Source organism: Lutjanus erythropterus, chromosome 6 (assembly GCF_056507025.1).
Source record: "Lutjanus erythropterus isolate fLutEry1 chromosome 6, fLutEry1.hap2, whole genome shotgun sequence".
Lineage (NCBI taxonomy): Eukaryota > Metazoa > Chordata > Actinopteri > Lutjaniformes > Lutjanidae > Lutjanus > Lutjanus erythropterus.
The window spans coordinates 27,824,411-27,849,635 of record NC_139322.1 but is presented as its reverse complement, the minus strand read 5'-3'; the positions used below and the strand labels follow the sequence as shown (position 1 = coordinate 27,849,635).

The window sequence follows — 25,225 nt, the reverse complement described above, 5'->3', positions numbered from 1 at the left end:
AACAAACAAACTTATGTATGCTTTTCTACTATTTGTTCCAGGTGTTTATTGTTTGCCCAGGTATAGTTCTAGTGAGGAGGATTTTCACTGTGACCAAATTAATAGAAGCCCAGATGTTGACTCAAGGTCTCAATCTGTGGTGAATTTCTTTGTTTTGACATTTATCCCAAATCTGCAGCACAGGCTTCATGTCTGTTCCTGGCTCCTTTGTATGAAGCTCACACAAACCAAATTGTTTAACTGAAAGATAAAAACACCATCTCAAAGCTCCACTAATGAAATTTTCACGACAGTGTGGCAGATTTTGCTTCCGTTGTCTGCTATAAATAGCCCGATCGAAGGGGTGGCTTTTGCTATTTTTGACTGAAGGTGCTTTTCCCCTTATTCTCTCTTCCTGCCTTCCTCTTGAGTGAGCCTGCTGCGTTTACTATTTTTAGATTTTCCTGTTTTAGCTCAGCAGGGGGGTTAGGGACTCTGTGTGTGCGTGTGCGTATGGGGGGGGGGGGGGGGGTTGTAGATGGGCTGTCACTAATGTTAGAGTACTATGGGTAACACTGAAGTAGGGAAAGAGGACAGTGTGAGCAGATGGGAGGATATCGGGGGGATGCCTTACCTCTCTGCAACAGTACCCTTGAAAAGTGCTGAAATAATATATGTGCATGCTGGGAATAATCGAAAAAGCCCGGAAGCACCTTTGAGCAGCGTATGTCTTTGTTGTATTTCTGGTGATTTTAATGGGAGAGACGTTGCCTGAAGGTTAGAGAAACTGGTGTGTTACCAGAAAGTCAGCACTTTGAATCCTCAGCCAGTGGTCAGTGCATGCTGAATACCAGACGGCGGTGGAAAGATGCGGTGGTACTGTGGTTAGAGCCTGAGTGGATGTGTTTTAAAGTATGAATGAAAAGATGGTTGTTGCTCAAAACAGAAAATCTTTCTACAGAGAAATTAAGGTGTAAGTAAATGAGTATACCTGTATCTTCCTGGTGAAGATACAGTAGCTTTGGTCATCCTTATATCCTCCTTTCTCTTCTTGTTCTTTATTTCATCACATCTCTCCTTCCTGCTGTCTTCTATTCCACCTCCTTCTTTATCTCTCCTCCTTTATCCTCTTTTCTTCTCTCCCTCTATCCATCTCTGCCATCTCCCTCCCTCCCTCCTCCCTGACAGAGACTCAGCTGGCCTCCCGTGACACAAAAACAAGCCTGGTTGTCATGGCAACCTCCTGTAGTCCACATGAAGTGATGCATGTTATTTTTAGATGCCTCCCATTCAAGACAATCAGCAATGGGTTAACGGGTACGCTCGTGCCAGAGTTGCAGATATTTCTGACGCTGTGGTGATCCGCAGCACGGCACAGAGATCATACTGACGTTTGTTCTCGTCAAGACTCAGTCCACAAATCTGTAAACAATTGTTTAGTAAGGTTTTCATTAAACCTTACTAAATATGCATAGAAGCATATAATGTTCCATGCCCATAGCCAAAACACAACATGGCACAATCTGTTTGTGAGAGTGGCAATAATGAGCAAACACTCTACCTGTCAACCACATAGAGACAAAACAAGACAAGTGTTGTAAATCACATTTTTGGTGAATTCAATCTCTTCTGATATTAGGTCTGTTTTTAATTACCCACATATCCCACAATGACCCTCAGCAGTGCCAGAAAAGGCGCACTAAAGTGTCACTTTTAATTAAAAGTGGGCCAAAAAGCACACGAACAGAGCCAGCTAATATTGATGCTCATACATAATACAAAGCTCAATACAAGTATGAGTACTCCTGATTTTTTTCAATATTACCTTCGAGCAAAATACTGTATAGCTGCAGCTCACTGAAAATCTCTTCTGTCTTGCTTTTTGCCCAGTGTGTAAGATTTATGGGGGTTTATTGGCAAAATGTGGCAGAAAGTGAATAAAATTTTAATAGGTATGTTTTTATTACTGTTTTCATTACCTTAGAATGAGCTGTTTACATCTACAGTTCTCCTTGTTGCACCTCCATGTTTCTGCCAGGGATTAAACAATAATTGGTTTCACCGTGATAAAACTCCCAACAACTATTATTACTGTTTCAAATTTAGTTATTGTGATCACCGTAATTGATCACCCCTCAATGAATAACTCACAGCAAATACTGTCCAGCGTCAACCAAAGTTAGCAACGCTGTCCCAGGTGCAACGTTGGTTTGTTTTGTGTCAGTGAAAACACTGACATCACAAAGGACATGATGCCATTTCAAATTGTTGTGGGGTTCTTATTTAAGTTGGTGAAATTATTTCAGTGTGTATCAGTACTTTTTGAACATTTTCAGTACATACCACAATAATAATAACAACTATGATCATTTCAGTTGCTGTAATTGTGATATGAAATTTTCATACTGTTTCATGTCTAGTTTCTGCAGTAGCTGAAAGTATTAAAACCAAACACTGGTTCTAGATACATCCATTTTTCACCTTAGGTTCTCCTACACACTTAGAAGGGGAGGGTGGGACGATTACACTGAATCCTACACAGTGGTCTGACAAACACACATTACTGCCACACATTTCCCATATTATACAAAACAACCTTTGGGTAGCCAGAGGTGTAGTCAGGTGTAGTCAGGTGTGCAACATGTACATTGTTGAAAGATGTTTTTCTCAGGTCATGATTAGAGTCCATTCATTTAAGAAAATCAGTTAAAACTTAGTTGAACTAGTTCACTAAGTTTCTTATACATTAAGCAATAAATAATTAAAAAATAATTTTCTTTTGCTTAAAGTTGTCTGTTGTTGTATGAAAAATCCACTGCTGGTTTATTGTGCTTTAATTTGCCGCTTTGCATTCATGTTGTCAGAAAAAAAAAAACTAGAATACACAAATAACAGTAACTACTCATTGTAGCTGCGTACATAATGTTATCACTTATGCAACACTGCTGTTGGATTAGTTTATTGAGGAATTTGAGATGATTGCTTCACAGGCTGAACCACAGACAGAAAAGAACTGACAAAATGAAATATTAATCATGACTGAACAGACGGATCCACGGACAGCATGGATCCTTTCAGCATTCAGGAAAAAAAAGCACAGAATATTTTAAGGGTTTCATTTCATGTCAACAAATGAAACACCTTCATTTGTAAAATGTCATCCTTAAATGTCCAAAATGTCATCCTTTGTGTGTGTGCGTGTGTCTCTCTCCCTCCCTGTCCCACACTTACATATAGGTTAGTATCCAGACTCATGCACGTCCAGATGGCTATTATTTTTCTTTATTACTTGCAGCTTAGTGCTACTTTTGAGATACTGGCATTTGGCAGCGTCACTGAATCCCTGTGCCCGCTCTAATAACAGCTTGTGCTAACACAAAGGAACCCCTCTGGCATTTTGCTGGCTTTGTCCGAGCAGTCCTTTTTACAAGCCTTGTCCCTGTTCCAGGTTTACACCATTTGGTTTGTCACACTCCATTCAGCTGTCCACCTAACGGACGACCAGCAGGCCAGGTGAAACAGCTGTTTGTCTTGGCCGTTTGAAGCAGTCAGTCGAAGCTCTGAGGTCTGACTGTGTCTTGGTTCTCCATGGACGACATTCACATTGATAGTTTCAGTCTTTTGCATATGATTATTTATCTCTTTATTTATTTATATTTATTTTTTTTTTTAGTCGTAACAAATGTGTTTTTTTGCAGCCACGATGGCTCTCAGGATGCAAACATTAGTTCGTAGATTTGTTGGCTCACTTTGATCCAGATGAAAATATCTTAACAACTATTGGACGGATTGACATGAAGTTTTGTATTTATGATATATCCTAATGACTTTGATGATCCCCTGACTTTTCACATTTTTCTGGTTTTGAGTCTCAATAATGATTGAATGATTTGATGTGAAATATATACATACGTTCATAACTTTGGTGATCCCTTATCTTTACATCAAATGCCATCATTAATTAAAAAAATTAATTTGATCAATAATATGGTTTATGACTAGGCTGGCATCATTAGAATTATCTGCAGATTCATCTGATTTCCAGGTTACTTTATGACTGAATTCTAACCAATTACATTCTTATTCACTGCAGCCATACTTTGAGTTTAGTGCTGATTAGAAAATGTTTGCATGCTAACATGCTAAACTTAGATTAAGACAACACTATATCTGCTTAGTATCTACATTTCAGCATTATTGTTGAGAGAATAGTAGCATGCTGCCATTAGCATTTAGTTTAAAGCACCTCTGAACCGAGTACAGCAGCTGAAAAATGAAGCCAACACAAAGTGCCAAAAATGACCAACTTTACAGCAGATACAAACATGTTTACAGCCTGGCACAATTTCAGCCTGTAACTAATTTCTCAGTTTATGACAAATGTACAAGGGGTGAATTTTTATAGAACTCACCCATTTAAATCAAATTAAGGGTTAAAATGATAAATAATTAAGAGCGTGCCTACTTTGAGTGACAGCTGGTTCTGTCACAGATGGCTCGCCACTAGGTGGTCGCTTCATTCAGCTGCCTCAGCTCCACCCACTCTCCACACTCTACTCTCCACTGTATTTATTATACTGTCTATGGTACAGCCTCAAAGTGCTGATATCATGGCTATGGACTGCAGTCATGCTGAAAGAGGACCCGTTGAGTTTTACCCAGTGTGGGCCGTGTATTAACTGTTGCACATATAATCACTTTGATTGCAACAAAATATAGTACATGCCAATTATATAATGTCAATGTTAAGATGAACATGCATCATGAAACACAAGCGTCATTTATATATGATAACGCCATCTTTCTATATAATTATCATCTACTACTGCATCCCATGTCTGTATTAACTGGCTGTGAATGATGACTACAATACCATATTCTGTAAAACATTAATGCAATATTCTATCTCATAAGGTTTTTTAGTTTAAATTTAAGAGAAAGTTAAAAAGGTACTCATGAAACCGGTCTTTACAAATCAGAAGACAACTTGAGGAAACTGCCTGCGTGGTACAGTGTGTCTCATGTTTATGAACCAAAACATGGTATCTGTCTTAGAGTCATTTTTACAAATCAAGGCAGAGGGCGAAATGTTCGAAATGTGAAGAACAATGGGATTGGAGACAATCAGGTTGAAGACACTATAAAACAAGCATTACTTCTTTTTGCGAGGTCGAGGCTCTGCATCAAAGAGTCACCAGTTGTAGTTGATGATCCTGCATAATCATAGTTATTAGACTGGAGTCACTGTGGGAATACCAATTACATTGGGACACCAAAAGGACGTTTTGAGCCCAGCATTGAATTGTCTCATTGAGTTATGCAAATGTGATCCACATGAGCATAAACATATGCATGCACATGCACAGCCCAGCAGGGATAACACACAGTATAAGTATAAGCAGGACAAACAATGTGCACATGTACACAAATGCATGGACAGAAAAGTAGAAACACTTAAAACAGTCTGATGTTATAATTCATCGCATACTATTACTGTAAAAGAGTGAAGAAACCATTTTAAAAGCTAAGCAATGTTAACAGTTGTTTTAAAATGAAACTGAATCACCAACTGCTGGTTAGTCTTTCCTCTTCTCAGACTGGATAACACTGTTTTTGCTTTTAAGTTAGAATAAAAACAAAAAAATAACTGGGAGATTTAGGTCTTTTGTCAGTTTTGTTTGGCTAGATGAGATAAGATTAAGACAATTTTTTTTGACAACAGAAAAAAACCCCACCTGTAAATATCTTCTTGGAAACTGCTTCATTGGGAGTGAAAATATACTTTGAGCCAATCACAAGAGAAATCACACATCAATAAAAAATTAAATTATAACAGACTACTACAATAACTCCAGTATATCAATAGTCAGTGCTTACAAGAACCCGTCCTTCACCCAGTCAGTCTCACATTTTTCTCCTGCCAGAAACATCTGTTTCCTTTGCGTTAGACTTGAAACTTTAGAGGCCCATATCTCATGTTGTTATTAACAGTCATTCTTCATTAGCAGTAGTCAGGTGTACAGTTCCTTTTAATTGGTGCGTTCATTAAACCATCTCAAGCTGAAGCTCAATATGGTTTTAAAATTGTAATTAAATAATGGTTAAGTCCTTAGGGGCCTGAGTGGGAGAGAGAGAGGGGGAGGGAGAAATATGGAGAAATATGAGCAGTTTGAAGGAGAGCAGCCTGAAGACACTGTTAATAAATATACAACCCTGTCTCCAATAGAAATTCTGTTTGTACTGTATATTACTAAATTGTTTTCATGATTACATTAGGGTTAGGGTTAGGGTAGGGATTATGTATAGAGATATATTAAGTGCAATTATGTGACTTTGACACCAGAATCCAAGGTTTGTGGTAAAATTTAGGCAACTAAAGCTCTTCTGTTAAGGCTGGGGACAGATCATGATTCTGGTAAAATGCTCATGTTCAAAATCTCTGACTTTTTCTGTATTAGTGCCAGTGCCTAAACATGACCATTAAAAAGTTCAATCATGCTGTAGTCACTACGAGTGGATAGTGGTGGGAAAGATTATGTATTTCGGTAGAAAACAAATGAAATACTACGTCAGTGTATATTTTAGGAATGGATTCAGTATCAACATTTTTGTCTGCCAGGTATGTCGATTGAACCTTTGAAAGTCCTGCCCCTTTTTGACCTGTGCTTCAACAACAGTCGAGCAAGCTTGGTAGATGCTTTAACCTCGATCAACTAGCTAACTAGCTAGTTGATCTACATCAATCATTACTTAGCTAGTTAGTGTTTTGCTAACATTAGTTAACTTAATATGTGATTGTATGTCGCCTTTACAGATGTCAAACCATGTTTAAAAGTTGGTTTCCTCAACATAGACGGACCTAGCACAAAGTATATCTAAGTGCAGCAAACAGGAAAGGATGAAGTTGAGGTTCTGCTGGATAGCAAGCTCGACTTTTATTGAGGCACAGAGAAAAAGGGGTGGGACTTAGGAAGAGTCAGTTAACAACATTTCCTCATTTTAACAGAAAATGTAATGCTGTCAACAGTTATGTTTGAAACATCAAAACACATTTGCTGCTGCAAATTTGTTGTATATGAACGTGATTTCTAGGAGACTGTAAATATATCATAAAGGTCCAAATGTCTGCATTTTAGTACCATGAGGTCTAGACTGTACAGTATTAAATAAGTGCAAGTGCAAGTAAGTGCATTTACTTGCATGTGTACTGCGTGCTCTTAATACATTGATTTGCATCCCTGAATTCTTCTGGTCACACATCATACGGAAACACTTTACATCAGATCTTGAAGCTGTTTCTAGAACATTTTGTTGACTACTACTTTTTTCTGTTTCTACTAGTCCAAGGCAGTCTCACCATCTTTCCATTTTTGTTTTATTTTGCTGCATTTTTTCAGCATGTAATGAATCTCTTCTCTCTCTTTGAATTGAACAGAATTGAAATCATTTCAAACCAGTGTCTTGTGTTAAGTGATGGATGTCTTTGGTGGCTGTGTTAAAGTAGGATAATTAATAAACCTCTGTTTGGTGTCAAGGTCCCAAATCACCACGTTGCAGCTTGTTTTAATGACACTGTAATGACCAGCTCCCTGTGCAATTTGCTGCCTGCTGTCCAGTTCAAAATGTTAACTAATCATCTAATATTCCTACCTAATTATTTCACTCCATGAAGAGATGAAGGCAGCGGATTTTCAGACAAGTCAAAAAGTATTGTTTGTGTAGCTGACTGACTTCCAGTATGGTCACACATAACCATTGGTAACTACTTCAAAAGAAGATGTTTGCTTTCTGTGCATGTGTAACTTAACTTAAGCAGGCTATATATGACCAGAAAACATCACTTGTTCTATATGTATAAACTACTGTGACACAACAACACAAAGGAATATTCTTCATGGTATTTAACAGGCCTCTATAGGCGTTGCACTATTTGTTGGTCGATTTCATGTCCATGAATTGGCTGTGTGACAAGGTTTGTAATTTTCACACACTGTTAGATCAAGGTTTCATACTTACTGGTCGTGGACATGTTAATGAAAATTCACTTTTTGAAAAATAGATCGTCTGAGCAGCACTTCTGTTAAAAATATTTGAAAATACTAGAAAAAAAAACTTGGTCCCTCTCTTTCTCTCTTTTTTTGAAAGTCAATGAACTGGAATTATCCATTACTTTCAGTTGAATGGCAAAAGCAAAATTGACTGAGCAGTATGTTGACTGTTATATAACCAGCATACAACAAACACACCAATACTACAGCTGTATGCTCCAGAACCTGCTCTACAAAGATGATATTCCCACCAGTGCTGCGTTTGAAGCTCACTGTCACTACTTTAATATTCCCATCACGTTTGAGTCGTGACCCTTGGGCTTGTCCCTGGCATCATGTTTTGTCATATCTGTTACCACCCTGCTCACTCCATAAAGTTAAGGCTCCATCTGTCAGCTTTGCACCCAGAGTGCAATCTGCCAACCACCTGGTGTGTGTACAGAGCAATCAGAACTTGTCATTACTGCTTTACTTCATATACAAAAACACAAACATATACCATACGTGTACGTGTTCACATACAGACCCCCCCCCCCGCCCTCCCCGCTCCCTTAGAGCAGCATACAGATGGAGTGGGAGAGCGGGGCCGGGCGGTACAATAAAAGTAAGTGTTGACACTGACGCTGCTGGTGGTATTGTTGTTTAAGTCACGAGGTTGCCAGGCAGTCTAATTAATCCATGTAGGCTAGCAAGAGTTTCCTCCCACGATTCAGCAGCCAAACTGAGCTAAGGGAAGGAGAAAGAGAGAAGATTTGTTTTTCACAGGCCTGGAAGAGCTGCTCAGAATAAAAACAGAAATGAAAAAGTGATTCATAGCAGCTGCAAATTCAGAGGGCTTCTCAGAATTCCTTGGTGTGATACCAATACAGTTTGTATATGGTGTCCTAGAACTGATTGAGATGATAACACTGCATAATGGTGCTACAGCACAGTACAATGGTGCAATATTAGGATTCATTCAGCTGGGGGCTGTGAATATCTACATTATTTTTATGGATATCTGCAAATCAGTTTGAGTTATGAGTGAGTAAGTTATTTGATTAACAGCATTGATGTACTCTATATTTAGAATATTTCCACTGCTTTACCTTAGTGTCAGACAGCTTTTTGCAGTTGGAAACTGCTGTCATATAAGCCAGATATCTCTCTCTCCAAACCAACTGGTCCAAAGACTGACAGCAAAATAAAGCGGTGAAAATATTGTAAATGTAGCATTCACTTGAACTGTTTCTGATTTTTATAAGTGGGTCTCTTTTAGGTGGCTAAAATAGCTTTTTCTGCTGACCCTGTCCACAGTAGTTCATTGCTTAGTTTCTGTGCTGGTACTTCTGTCTGCTTGTCCAAATTGGGGGCATGCCAAGTGATATCTACTGTTGGTAATAAACTGACTATCATAAGTACCTCTTACAACTCCACTTCACATAATCCAAACTATCCCTTCAAATGTCCAGCAGTCGCCAGAAATCATAGGAATAATCCAGTAAACATCCACATGTTGTTGATGTCCGGCTAATGTCTTGCAAATCACCTCATGTGGTTTCATTCAGCTTCACTTCAATGCATTCTACTGTATACTTTTCATATGCATATATTGCAGAGCCAGAGTTTCCCCCATTTATCAAGAAGATAAATGGCAATTACAATAGTGCAGACTGGTAAATTAGATCAGAGCTTCAAGCCCACAGTTAATATGATAACAGCAGGAGAAACATTCCAGAGCATGATTCGTGTAAATGATGAATGTGTCTGAAAACAAATCTTTTGTCTTTTTTTTTTCTCTTCGCTTCAGATCGACGGAGAGGAGGAGCAGAGACGTTTCGAGGAGGGCAAAGCACGTTACCTCCAGAATAAAGCAAAGAGACTGGCAGATAAGGAGCGCCAGCAGTGACGCCGCTGCTTACCACAGTTTACTGCCTGCAACAACAACAGTATACCAACCAAACACAACAAACACATTCAGTATGAGGGGAACAAAAACCCACTATTCTATTCTGTAACTGTAGCCTCCTGTTAAACCTAAACCTGTGATTTTTTTTCCTGTGCTATGCACCAAAGTGTCCACATATAGCTGTATATGTATGTAAAAGTAAGAGTACATATTTTTATTGATGTATGAAGACGATTCATGAAGATAGTCTGACTGTAGGTACTGTAGAAGGAAGAGTACTATTTTATTTTCTGAAGATTTTTAAGTATGAAGACTTGATGATCAGTGTCAGTGCAAAGTGATGAGCACAGGGAAAATGATGAATAAGTGAGTGAATAATAATGAATAAAAGATCCAAGCGCGAGTCTGGGGCTCTCGCCTCGTGTCCTTGCTAGTTTTGATGATGATGATGTCATTGTCTTGGGCATGCCTTGGCAGAGAGGGCACACGCTATCTATCTTTTCAGCACTGTGTCTTTCACAGTGAAATCAGGGGGGCTCGGGGGCTTTGACTCAACTTGCATCTCTCCCACACCCGCCCTTCCCCCTCCCTTTCTCCTCCTCCTCCTCCTCTGCCTGTTTGTCACACACTGACTCCAGCGTTACCATGCTCCCCTCTCCCTTTCCCGCTTACCGCCATGTCCTCCTCATCCGTGTACATTCACTTGCAATGTCACTTTCTTCTTCCTCATATTTACTCCTCTGCCTCCCCTGGTTGTTTCACCGTCTTATGCCCTTTGTCTCCAGATGAGATTTGAGGACTCATAGGAACCAGTAAGCATGGTAGGGCAGGATGATATGGGTTATAAATAATATCTAGATATTTTTAGGCTATTTTGCAATATACAATATATATACATTTTCTTCAGAATAACATACCATAAATTCTCAAATAATGCAAACATATATGATGATCTTGCAGAACAGTACATGCAACATGTACATTAATGCAGCAGTGATATTAATCCAAAAAATGTGATACTTAATTGTAAAACACTGACAGGAAGACTGGGCAATATGGATAAAATCAAATAATAATACTTCAGACCAAATTTCTATCAATATTGCGACACTATTGTAGCACTGACTATGAATGCTTTCCTAAAATGAAAAAAATTAACACAATGAGATTTTAATAAATAATCATCAGTAATGTGGATATAATGATTAATTGTGTAAAGGCAAATGACAGAGCAGCTAGAACAGTCTGGTAAGCTCATACGATTATATAACTTTTCTGTAATGCAGCCTTTATATCCAGGGAAAGACAACACTTACAAGATCCAAAATCTTGTTTTAAGATTATATCTAGTCTCATAACATGCATCGATATAATATCAATATCTTGCCCAGCTCTTCTGCATGGGTATCTGTCTGTTTGCAAATCTCCTGAGTTTGTGCACGTGTATGCAAAGAAAGATCAGAAAGATGAATCGAGGTCAGCAGCAGCCAGTGAGAAATCAATATCCATATGGCCATGCTGGGACCAAATGAAATGGCTGTGATTATTAACCAGCCATAAAAACTCCTGTTCAAATATTTAGCAGGATTGTTTTTTCATTTGGATATTGAGTAGTTGGAGTAGGTAGGTTTCAACCCTGTGCAACAGATGGCAAGGACTGATTTGAGATCAAAACCAAAGTGAAATTAGATTAAAACCCTGTGAGTGATTTCTATGAAGAACAGAGAGCCAAACATCAGCAGAATCCCTTTTCTGTTTGGACCTTTGCTCCTCCTACTGTTTTCTTACACTGTCAGAAACTGATTTGTCATTGGATCTTGAAGGTTATTGTTTTTCCCGTCAGTCCCTCAAGTATGTGTGCTTTTCATTTCCCTCATGAAAACGAAGTTAGGCTCAAGCTGCACCGGGGGGGTATAATCTATTTTTAACCCCAGCGAAGTCGAGGCATCTTGTGGGAGAAGGAGAGCGCGGGAAGGGAGAGGAGGGAAAACACAATACAGGGATACAAGATCCATCTTAGATGGCAAAGACAAGACTACTGGGAAAAAAATAGTTCACTGAAAAGCATCCACCTAATGTACAACATCAGCACAGGGATGCCTGTTCTGAAAACTTCCAGAAACAATAGAGTTTCTCATCATTCACAACAATGTTCATTACAGTCTACGGCCATTTCAGCTGGTAGCAGCTGGCTTTTATACATAGAGATACAATATGGTAACCATGGTTACTTATGTGGCAGAACAGACTTGAAATGGAGGAGATGCATTATCAGAAATAGATGTTTCTCTATGAGGTAGCAACAAAACGTTGTCCACTTTAAAGGAGCAGTAAGTAAGAGCCTAGCATTGAAAAATGAGTACTGCAGTCCAAACGAGTTGGAGCCATATACACTATATTAAATAGGTTGAATCTCTATTTTATATGCAAGTTGTTTCCCCTGCCCCCTTTTCAGATTCGAAGCTCAGGCTTCAGTGACACTGAACCTATATAAACGCAAGACAAGCTCAACGCTATATTTTGACAAAGGCAGTTATTCCAGGCTGAAATGGAAATTTCAAAGTAGAACATGCTGTTGACAGAGAAGCTGGTATTTCAGTTTAGTGTATGTCCTTAATCTCTGATGACATATCATGTTAATTTTATGATTTAATATAGTAAATATATGACATATTTCTCCTTTAAATATAATCATTCAAGTCTCACATGTAAATAATCTGTACCTACCATGAATATATCAATACACTTACGGCAATGGCACCAGAGGGGGCTGCATGTCAAACCGTCTTTTCCCATCAGAGAATAGTGAAATGAAGGCAAAAAGCTGATCTCGAATTTCCTCTCATGTCTTCGCATCTAAATTAGGGGACTAGCCGCCCTCACTGCTGTATCACAGTGTAGAGAGACTGACAAGACTACTTAGAAGATGAATGATCCTCTGGTGCAGGAGGAAAACCATTAAGGACTCTGACGGAAGGATAAACGATAAAGCAAGCCGGTGTTGAGAAAACTCCTCGGCTTTTATTACCAAGTGACCCGCTTTGCATTTTCTCCCAGTCTCCATCGTCAGTCATTTTCTGACAGCGAGGGCTTTACTTCCACACATGAGACAAGACACAGAAACCTGAACCATATGCACGTTTCACTTTCAAGGTCACCCATGAAAATAAGTCTGCCAATATTTGTATGAGGCAGAAGACATCATCCTCGCACAGAAAACATTTAAGCAACTCAATGTCTCCTCTTTCTTCTGTAAACATTTCGTTTGTGCTGCCTGGAACACCTTCACAGAGCAGATATAAAAGTCCTACATTCAGCCATCCTCTGTTATCTGGGCTGCCAGCCAGCAGGGCTTTCCTTGCAGAGGAGTAGGTGATGGGGCCGTACTTTGTCTGGCCTGAAACCTCCCTTGCTTTCAGTCACAGGGGACCTCACTGGGAGTATTACTAAATTAGGCTACCTCTGACTGTAAGGCACACAAACTGGTCCACACAGAGAGGTGGCAACGCTGTGAGGAGGACATGGGAAAAGTAGATTGTAAAAGAGAGCGCATCAGCACGACATTCAAAACAGTGTTAAGTATTAAAGGGCTGCTGTGTGTGTGTCTGTGTGTGTTTGTGTGTGTGTGTGTGATGTGGTGTGTGATGGTGGAGCTGACGGTGAGAGTGGGGGCAGCCCGGTGCCAGCGGAGCCAGTGGGCGGGAATGCCTTCTGTTGCTTTTTACTTCCAGGTCACCTAGCATCACACGGGAGAGGCTAGAGATGGACAGTCTGATTCTTTTAACAAACTCTCCTGCCATGTCCACTTCTGATGATGGACTTATTTAAGTCTGAAGTGCAAAAACAAAGCAGGCTGCAAATACCACCTGTCTTTACCAGTACACCGTCATAACCAAGCACAAATCTCTGCCAAATTTGTTGCACAAGCTTTATCTAAAATTATTATTATGATCATGTGATGGGTAATGTGTGTACATGTGTGAGCGATGACCAATGGAGCTGGAGGTTGTTTGCAGCTAATCTCACACAGAGACAGTGCATTTAAGCCCCGCCCACATTGGAGGGGAAAACAATTTATGGCTCTCTGTTGACTTTGTAATGTGTGAAGATGCCTCTTGTCAAACAACCAACAGAAAAATGTCCAAAAGCTGCTGAGTGTTGGGATGTACTACCATCAGAGTAAAGAACCCAGAACTAAGTATTTAGTTATTTAAGTATTTATTTAAAAAGCTGTTGAATTGAGGGAAAAACTGCGGGATCCTGACACTCTGTAACATTTTGCTTAAATTACAGTTGTGGATTTGTTCAGACAAACTGTTGAGGTTGAAGCATGAAAGCTCTGATTTTGATACTTGTCAAAGTCAGTGATGATCTTACTTGTTGATTCAATCAAATAGTTGTCAATATCAAAGAATTTCACTTTGTGCCATTCGGTGGGATCATTTCTCACAGAAAAACAACATAAGGAGAAAGACATTGAGATACACAGGCAGTATTGAGTTTTTCAATATGATTTTTACTCTGGTAGACACATGGTGCTAAAATAATCCCTTGACATGCTGAAATCAACTATTTTTAGTAAGCTACAGTCACTTTATTAGGCTTCACCCCTTGGTTTCATATAGGGGCACTGATAGTTTTCCTCCAGTGGGAATGGTTTACATAGCATGACTCACTGCATTCTGTCTCTGTTGATATTTTTGTGTCCGTCTATAACTGTGTTCTCAAGGGTCTAACATGATTGTGGTGATTCACATTTTTTGAAAAATCCTGAAAAACTTATACAGGCCACATTTTGGTCTATGCTGTGGCTCAAATAACAATGTTTAAATCAACAAGTTTGGATTTATTGTCCCGCTTATTTTTCCCGTATATCCAGTTAGATAAACCCAGGATGCTCAGTTTCAATACCATTACATTATTCTATGCATCTTAAAGAATATTGAGAGTATGCTAAAAACACTTTATCCAAAACTTTGAATACATCTAGATAAGAAAGTTTACACTATTCAATTCAAAAAAAATTTGTAAATCACAACAGGTTGCATCTGGCAGTTGTGGTGGCTTTGCAGTAGGTGCTTCAGCATCTGTTGCCTGGTGCAGATCTGCACTCTACTGAGTCACCCCTGCCAGTATAAACTTTTACTAGAAATATATTTGATTTGTTCGCTGCAAGCCTTTCATTAAGTATTGGAAGCCAGAATCAGTTGATGCCCATTATAATCCTGATAATGGACTGCGAATTCAGGCACCTTCTGACCGATTTAGTCCTGACTCACTTTACCCTGACGACTTAATAATGAACATCCAAAAGAGTCTCTGAGATGATGGTAGATTAGGGCTGGCTCCTGCAGAGTCAAATATAACTGCTGTTCTCAGAAATGGTGGTTCGGACACATTTGTGAATCAAATTCTGTCATTCACTTTAAAGTTGCTGAAAAATGTGAATCTGACACCATGAAGGGAAACTTTCTACTCACTCAACCTTTCCATCTTTTGTTCTCTTTCTCCCGCACACTCCTACTGGTTGCACACACAATCACCTTCCACTCTTTCATCTTGTTTTCATCCTCACAGGCTGTGTTGCATCAAAAGGGCCTTTTCCTCAGCTTTGAATTTTTAAGAAATCCTAACAAAAATGAGGGTAGTCTGTATAAGTGTCAAACTGAACCCTTGTGAAATAAAACCTGAAAGCTATAGGCAGTATTAAGTTAATTAAGTTATAATTAATCATTTTTTTCTACAGATGCACAATGTGCAACTTAGTTTTATGAGGTGAAAATTAGCTATCGCCATGATTTTACCTCAGAAAAAGCCACTTCATGCACAATCAATGAGCGGTTGGACCAATAATGTGGATCATGCACCATTATGACCACTGACATATGTATATAAAGGCTGACAACATGACATCTCCCCAAAAGTGAAGCCCAGACATCTTGATCAAGTGGCTGGCTGCAGCATAGCTCACAAACCCTGCTCCCTCCATGTTAGCAGATAGGAAATGGGCCAAAAAAAATCAAAGTACATATCAAATAAATTGTTCCTATAGATGGTTTCTGTTATTTCAAACTAACTGGAATTAGCTGTCAAAAGAGAATTCTGACTTTTTATAACCTGAGTCATGTTTACATGGTCATCATTTCCAATTTAATTGCTGGGGTAAGGGGACGCAGTGACATCATTAGACATCACAGCTTCACAATAAAGTCCAACAAGACAAGCAACTTGAGTGCTCAGACAAATTGGACTTTAAAAAAAAATTCTCCAGTTCATCCAAGTTATTATCTTAATATGTCATCAGAGATCAAGGCAACATGTTACACTGAAATACTTGCTTCTCTGACAACAATGCTCCAGCCATGGTGTCCCCCTTTGAAATGTCTATTTCGGGCCAGAATAACCTTTTGTTTGGCTATTTCATGTCACTTAGAGTTCAAAATAATGCAGCTTGTTCACCAGATGTGTGTCTGTTCATGAGTTGTAAGAAATCAGTAATAATCTTTTAGAACAAGTAGATTTTCATAATGGTTAAATTAAGCAATATTTTAATAGTCTGGCAGACAGTGAGACATGTAGTTACTTAACTCAAAGTCCAGAGTGTGTGTTTTTGTAACACTGGGCTTTTGTTTTCAGGATAATAGGCTTAAATTTACACCAACAGACAACTGACAGTAATAAACAACTGAACAAAGTACAGCGGAGGATGCATCCTGGCTTGTTGTTGTCAGTTTATGATGCTCCTGCAGGAACTTCAACCATAGATCGTATATAAAATAGGATTTCAACCTGTTTAATTTACAGTCTTTGCCTCCAGCTCGCTATTTGGACTCCAGTACTCATTTTTTCACACACAATCATTACATATTGATTCTTTAACTAAATGTGAGGACCCATATTGTTAAAAATCATGTAATTTAAAGCTTTAAAGTCCCTGACTAGTAACAAGCGGTACTGTATTCCTTAAGGCCTTATCATTTTTGAAAGGTTGAAGGATTTCTTTTTACTTTCCAGTGACATATGAAACACGCTACCAAGTCTTCATCCTCTGATGTTCATGTGTTCCTCTAAGGAGACAAGAATCTTTTAGCAAGTCCAGCTCAATGAAACTTTCATTTTGTTTTTGGACCAACTTAAAAAAAAGTCCTGCCCTTGAATATGTCCAATTAGTGTAAGCAAACAGGACAAATCTACAGCATTTATGTAGACTGAATGCATTGTCCCTGTTGTAGTCACATTATGTGAGCCTTAGGTGAGTAGCCTATGAACTGGATCAGCTGTGCCTCAGCATCTGGAGCAACGTTTCTTTTTAAGGCACTTCAGTGCTGAACAGCCTGGCTGTGTGTGTACTGCTTGGGCAGCTCCCAGGTGCAGCATTTGCGTGTGTGTGTCTGCTTTAATGAATGGAAAGCAGATAGAGCGTGCGCTGCTCATCAGACCGTCCACCAAATAAATGAAAATAATCCTTATAATAGCGGCAAAAACCAAGGCACCAGGGACCTCTGTGTGTCTCTATCTCCTCTCATGTAGGGCTTATTAGTTTTCTCACTGGGTACAATCTAAGCCCTGAGGGAAGAAAGCCGCTCTTACAGAATCATCTTGGGAAGGAGTCTTACATAACAAGTCCTATAATGTCAATGAAAAAGGGCCCATTTAAAGGAGCATGAATAACATAAGAAAAGTATGTGCATTAATGCGATTGATAGGGGAGAACGGGGAGTGTTGTAACTCTGGGTTAGTTATGACACCATCAGTTTTACCAAAGAAAGTGCGGCTGTGACATCATTTACACAGTACACCCACATTTCCTTTTTGAGAACTCACAGGAAGTGGAATTTCTCTGTAAGCAACATTTTACGATAAACACTACCTTCAAGCCACATGCTAAAATTCAAAATTTAATGGCTGCTTGCAGTGGAGATAGTTGTAACAGGTCATAAAAATGATGAGAATTTCTGTATTGTTTTTGTGGAACACTTTGCAAACTCAAAGTCAGTCAGTTGTGTTGGGGCCCACAAAGCATGAACCCAAGGGGTACCCATTTCATAAAACCATGACAGTGATTTGACCCTTATGTGACACATGCATGTTCATGAAGACAGTCCATGCACACACACACACACACACACACACACACACACACACACACACACACACACACACACACAAACTGTTTTTTCTTTTGCACTTTAAAAGCATAATATGTAAATTCTGCTGCTGGGAGTCTCTGCAAGTGTCTCCAGGTTTGGGGTCAGCTGCAACAACTGACTTTTATCCATTCAAATAAATAATTTGAAATATATGTCATATGTAATCATCATTAAATGGTATGAGTAATTTACTGACAGATATAATTTTATCATATAAAGATTAGGTTAGTCTCATCCCAGTAGTCTCTAAGTACTGTAACTGAGAGAAATGTAAAAAATGTTGCAACATCCCTATTTCCACCTATTTTTTTATTTTTTATTTCTACTTTAAAAATAGAAAACGGTATGTTGTATTTACTTTCAAATGAAAATTCAGTTTTTCTACTGTAACTCTGGCAAAACTGACAGGATTGAGCTAATTTTGAGCTGTGGACTCATAGCTGTGCCTCCAGTGGACTTCAGGGCATGTTACTCACGTCCACGTTACAAGAGGAAAGATCCATGTTGCAACCGCCCCCCATACACTTTCAGCCCTGCTCTCCCCTGCTTTAAAAAAAATTCCATAATTAAAATGGCATGACATACAAAATTCAGAGCAATTTAGAGCTGCGGTTTAAGCCATTTCTTCTTCTCTTATCAAGCATAATGAAGTCAGTTTATAATCAACTCATTCAGATTAGACCTTAATGAAAAAAATATGTCGTCACGTTCATTCAGAGGTTGCAGGAATTAAACGACCTGTTTTCTTTTTTTTAAAAAAAATTCAAACTAAACGTGCAACATGCAGGAGCATTTCTCGCTCTGTCAAAATGCCGACCTCTTTTCCATGAATTATTTCTTATTGCGGTTCACTCCCACGGCCACGGAGCGTCTGACCCGCGGGAACGAGCCTGCGCTGTTGGAAGCGCGCAGCAATCATGCCTCGACCGTCGCACGCCTCGCCAGTGTCGGAGAATAGGAAGAAGAAGAAATTCAGCTTTTATCTAACAAATTAACCGCTTATTCTGCGCTTCGTGGTGAAGACGCTGCCATTTTTTTTTCTTTTTACCCTATCTCGTCGATAATTTATAATTTTTTTTTTCCCCCTCCCGTCAATGAGTCAAACAGGGCAACAAGACACAGGAGGAGTACAGCTGTGGTGATGTGCCGTTTCAGGGCTCATCCTTCATCGTTTCACAGGTCATTCCTTTAACTCGACACTCCTGAAGCTTTTGTTCAGTTTGGGGATGTAAAACGCTGGGAAGCCACTTCAATAACGGACCCGAACTGATGTGAGAGTGTTTTCATTATTTCCCCGGAACAATGAGGAGCCGCTAGGAGCCTAAAAACGTGCCGTGAAAGGTAAGATAAAGACTCATACAGCGGCTGACTGTAATAATGTCACATTCACTCCTGATTATTAGCTCGTTTTGATGTGAAAACAACAACAAGGCTTCGTACAAACAGGTGGTGTCCTGCAGCACGAGCAGCTCAGCTGATAATGACAGGGAAAAGTACACATTTGAATTAAAATGTAACATTCCTGTGGACCTGCCGTGCAAATCTGACCTATTTTGAGCATCACTGTAATCAGAATTCATGAAAGACAAATGCAAATGCGGAAGTGGCCTAATTGGCAGATTGAATGCTCTGTTAAACACAAATTTATCAGAGTGAGGAGCGTCTTTTATATTACATCTGTGTGCAAGGGGATTAAGAATGGTAATTACACAGAGCTGCTAGGTGTGGGATTACTAGAAATGACCAAGATTAGACACTCAGTTAACACTCTGTTGGCGACTGAAAGAAAAACGCACCAGTAATTGGAACAAATCACCCAGATAGTACACTCAAATTTATTACAGGCAGTTTGTGACATAAGAATATTGAGTATCTTGCAGTCACAAAGCTTATTATCACACATATAAGAGGGACATGCAAACTTATGTAGCCAATTTCTGCAACGTGTTGCAATTTTAGCAAAGCTTTACATATTTACTTTTGTTTGTTTTTATCAATTCAACTTGTGTTTCTTTACAGCTGCTTCATCAAGATATAATAGATAATCAAATTTTTTTTTTAGAAATTTAGAAAATTAGAATTTGCAGATATTTAACCTTAAAATGAAACTGCAAAAAAGAAAGAGTATATACTTATGCTATAAGTTTGGAAGTAAAGTGTGAGTATGGCCACATCTTACAGTAGCACTAACAATAATAGTGGACACAGCCAGCCATAACGTTATTAGGATATTTACTCCTTTCACACTAGTATGGCTGAACACTTAATCAGAATATTATTGAAACTGCAATATGGCCAAGTGCAATATGTGTCACACCATACCATTATAAATGAAGCATTGTGGTGTACAGAGATGGACCAGCCTCCAAATCATATTCTCCTGACATAAGGGACAGTTGTTTGATACAGACCCCAGCAAAAGTGACATCATCACCATTTTTCTATTTTTTTCAGTGATAATGAAATGCGCATCATGACTAATATCACAACTGCAATATCTGTCAGAATAATAGAAAAATAACTGTTTTGCGTATTGTCAGGCCATACTTAGGGGAAACCGGGGGCAATTGTAACAGGGAGGAGTTTTAACATGTTCATTTTCGCCAGTCATTAACAAACCAGAGTGATGACACTTACTCTGCACATGCTCAGTAGGAATCTCTCTCTGCTTGTGGAGCAGGATCATTTCACCTCAGCAAACTTTTTCAACAAAAAACTAATCTTGAGGTATTAAGTTAAGTTAAGTTAAGTTACCTTTTGGATGTGCAGTATTTTTCTTCTGCAGTCTTAAGTTTAGATGGCTGCAAATTTAAACTCTAATCAATTTTATCATTAGGTTACTGGTGAAAAAAGGCTTGACAAACCATGCTAATATAGGTGTTGCTAGCTAGCATACGAGATTTATCATGGCTGCAAGATAAGGACAATTGTATTTGCTCAATGTAAAAACCTTGCTTGTCCATACTGACATACCTTTCTGTTAGAAAATGAACTTTGAGCTGTGTTCTTATTTGAGGCACAGTGGGTTAATATGACATCTTTTATCAGTGTAACAATTGCCCAAATCTCAGGGACCACTATGGAAATAAGTCTTGGACTTTATCATGTTATTCCTGACAATGTCATATATGCTGATACTTCTTTTATTGTATTTTATCCTTCGTTGACTAAACTAAACTAAACTAAACTAAACTAAACTACTGTTAGCAATTGTAACACACTTATTTCTTGCATTCCATTTTATATTATAGTAAACAGAACTCCCCCTGTGAAGCCAGTATTAGCAATCAGGTGCTGACTGGTTGCAGGGACATCTTAGGTGAAATATCAAAACAAACCATGCACACTGAGCTGACTTTACTGTGAATTTATTAAGAGGAAACAATGCATTTTGCCTGTGGCTTCTTTGTGTTTACTCAGTCTTATATATTACAGTCTTATATATGAAAATATATTAATTGTATAATTAAATAATAAATATATTTATATGTGTAAAAGTAACTAGTAGTAAGTAACTAGTATATTGGTGACTAGTACATTTCAAATAGTCTCACAGTTATGGCGGAAAAAATGTAACAGTTGTCCCCAGTCTCCCGTATATAATAAGTATAGAATCAAAGTGTTCAGCACAGCCACATATTGACACCTGCCATGCAGTATCAGTTACAGTAACAGTGGTCATAAACAGCTATAACTGACACTGATTAGGGTATTCACAACTGTCAGACTAGTCCAAATTATTTACCCACTCAGTTCCAACCAGTCAGTGGTTGAGAGAAACTGAAGTATTTATTTATTATTTAAATAAATAATACTTAAAATATGTGAGTTTATTTATATTTTGTGTGTTTTATATATGTTCCAGTACAAAAAGATTTTTTTTACTGTAGACCATGTTAATGATAAAAGACACAGAATGAGCAGAATGAGTAGACAGTTGATCTTTGCCTTCTTTTAAAATACTATTTTAATAAGTTTCCTATTAGTGAAGTCACAGTTTAAAAAGACGAGAGAGTAGATTGCATGTAGTCACTGACAGTGGACATGCAAGCCAATGATCACATTCACTGCTCAGAGAAAGTGCTGTAGCCTCCATGTGACAGTTGCTGCTACACCACAAAGCCTCACAACAGATCTCAGTGTTTCGCAGGGCATATGTGACATTTTGTTTGTCACACGTTTGGCTCTGTCATTTTGTGACCGCGTTAGCCCGTCTTCACACTAGTCTATTTTTCGCTCACACACACAACACATCGACCAGAGCCCGCCTTCCTTTAGATATTATCATATGGTAATGTGGCATTAACGATAATGAGAAGAGTATTAGTAAAGATCGCAATCATATTTGGATGCTTTAAGTCCTTGGTATCTGTTTGGATTCGATTATAAATATTTTGTATTATTCTGCCACCTTGATTCATTTAATATTGCATGTCTGTTCTCAAGACCAACTCTAAACCCTCTGCCATATGGTGCCCAGTGATCCAGCCACAGTCATAGCTGGAGGTATCTTAACATAAACAGGAAGACAGCCTCTAGGGTTACATTTGTGATGGAAAATTCAACTACTTACTCATGTGACGTGTTGCTCAGCCAAGAAAAGTGCTCACAATGTGCCTCAGGATGATCAAACAGCATGTTGAGTTCTGGCTCGTGACCTTTTAATACCTTGTACCTTATTAGTAAATTTGCAGCGTCCTATCAACACTGATTTCACTGGCATGGCTGGTAATCTGAGGTATTTACTGCAGCTTTGTGTATCAAGTGCAAAAAGGGAATTACAGAAATCACAGCAGATATGACATATCAGTGCTGGGAGCTTGATATTTTGTAATGACTGCACACGGTATTTAAGATTATTATGTCAAGCTTGGCTGCAGTAGTTTGTTAATGCATCCTTACAGGCCCAACAGAATAATAGACACTTTCTATGTCAAATACGACTGAACTTACTTAGCCTTTCAGTATACCGGCAAATTGCAACCTGTTTAGAAGTTTCTCTAATTAACAGCAATACATTGTAGTTTTTACCTCCTCTTGGAATTTTACCCTGCAAATACCCATTGAGAATATCTTGATGGAACAGCACAGACTCCATTTTACTGCAATGCAAAAGCCAATTAGAGCTGGCGGTTTTGATTTCCTGTTTATGGTTATGGCTCCTTCCATGGTTAGTGCACCTCAGAGGATAATACTATTTATATTTACTGATAGGTACTTAATAAGTGATACTTAATCTAATGCTGCACCAATGTGTTTGTGCTTGAATCAGTCTTATAACACTTCTGTTCATAAGATGCTCTGATATAACCTCCTAATCAATCATAATTCATTAATGACTAATTGATGCTTTCATCACTTGAATAATAGGCTGATATTTTAAAAAGGCATTGATACTCTGGAAACCCAATGGCTATTGTCTGACAGTGATTTAGGCTCTGGGGACAACAGCCAGTGTTTCAGGGTTTCCATTAAAGCCAGCAGATATTCTGATAACAGATTACGGAAAATTGGGTCAAGACTTCCTCTTCCATGCGTCGGCCATTGTTTACAGTTCAGTTAGCAATTTTAGACACGAAAATGGAGTTGGAGGCTAATCTCTTAAACAGAAATCTATAATTATCTATATAATATATATAATTAGAAAAAAGTTAATAAAAAGCTAAATCGTCATCAGGCGATAGTTCATGATTTCCCGGATTGCATTTCCATACTCAACATGCCAATACAGATTTTCATACCTGGTACCAGTTATGGAAAGTAAGTAAGTGCATTTCCCCAAATACTGTATATACTGCATTTAGGCTACTTTGAGGTATTTGTCACTTCATGACACTTATCCTTTTACTCCACTACAATTCAGACTACAATTATTTTACAGCTATAGTTACTAGATACTTTACAAATAAAGCTTTTACATACAAAATATGTAAAGATAAAATAAAAGTACCTCAAAATATATCAGTTATCAACAATTTAACCAGTGAGTATTTTGATAACTGATAAATCATCTAAGTGTCATGCTAAACATTTCATATGTGACATTTTGCTGCTTTTCTTGTCTTAAATTTAAGTAAACAGAATGATGTTGCAGTTTGGACTGTAGGTCGGACAAAACAAGACCTTTGAAGGTAGCACTACGCTTTCATTAATTGAAACTATAACACAGAATATTAAAAAAACACTCAGCAGCTTAATCCACAATGAACAGTTATTAGTTGTAGCCCATTATAAAGTAGTTCAGAATTAGGTTCACTTAAACCAACTACAAGAGAAAATGTTGTTTAAACATTAATGCTTGAGTAATAATAATATAGCAATATTCTACTTAATTGTATATTGTTAGGTATACTATATGCACTCACATGTACCAATTTCTTTGCACTGAGTACTTTTACTATTCCTGTCATACTCAAAAGTGTTATGTTTCAATAATAGTGACCCTTTTGGCATATTGATCATGGAGGTCACCAAGCATTCAGTCATTTGCTGGTTTGATGTAGAACATGCAGCAGGAGGATACTGGTTCAGTAGACAAATTGTCTTAGCTTACCTCTTTCAACAGGAAGGTCAGAGGTCAAGGTCACATGAGCGCCTCTAGAGCTTATTATTTTCTGATGACTGGAGCAGATAGTGTTTCACTGGCTTTGTTTAGAGACTTAAGGGGAGCAGAGCTGACACAGGAACTTGAATCAGGTCCTCTGGTTAGAGAGAAGGCTGCCAACTCACTGCCTCCCTGCTGTGCATTAGTGAAATGCTGTGATTAAACGGAAGGGGCATTGCTCACAACATGTTGTTGTTTCAGTCCTTGAGTATGAGTGCTTGTGCATATTTGCTGTCTGGTGTCATAGTCTGTAAGTGGATACTTTACAATAACAACAACCAAGGTACTCACAGTAAGATCATGATGCAGAATATGAAATGTAAGTTGTCATCTCTCATAATGATTCAGAGTGCTGTCCTACTCAAATAGACTGCGCTTCCAGGATAATATTTCATTCGTAGTGGAAACTAGAGTCCATTTTGCAATGGGATCACACCAGCAATGACACCCGTCAACATGTTGACATTCTGACCCGTTAGTGCTCAGTAATCATTTCAGTACTCTTACATGAGCACTCAGTACTCATGTGTCGGACCACATCTATCTGCAAACTTTG

The 25,225-nt window shown here is 38.5% G+C and overlaps 2 protein-coding genes across 5 annotated transcripts in view; both read left to right on the top strand.

Annotated features, from left to right (window-relative positions):
• acot7 (acyl-CoA thioesterase 7) overlaps positions 1–10,318 on the top strand; it is a 76,369-nt gene extending 66,051 nt beyond the window's left edge. For all 4 annotated transcript variants that reach the window (XM_084721491.1, XM_084721489.1, XM_084721488.1 and 1 more), the window contains one exon: positions 9,817–10,318. In XM_084721491.1, coding sequence (XP_084577617.1) covers positions 9,817–9,915 — 99 coding nt within the window. In that variant the 3' untranslated portion in view covers positions 9,916–10,318. The remainder of the gene's footprint in view (positions 1–9,816) is intronic.
• An 8,582-nt stretch (positions 10,319–18,900) lies between these two features.
• Positions 18,901–25,225, top strand: part of gpr153 (G protein-coupled receptor 153) — a 52,018-nt gene continuing 45,693 nt past the window's right edge. The window contains exon 1 of the mRNA XM_084721486.1: positions 18,901–19,406. The gene's annotated coding sequence lies outside the window, so the exon portion shown is untranslated. The remainder of the gene's footprint in view (positions 19,407–25,225) is intronic.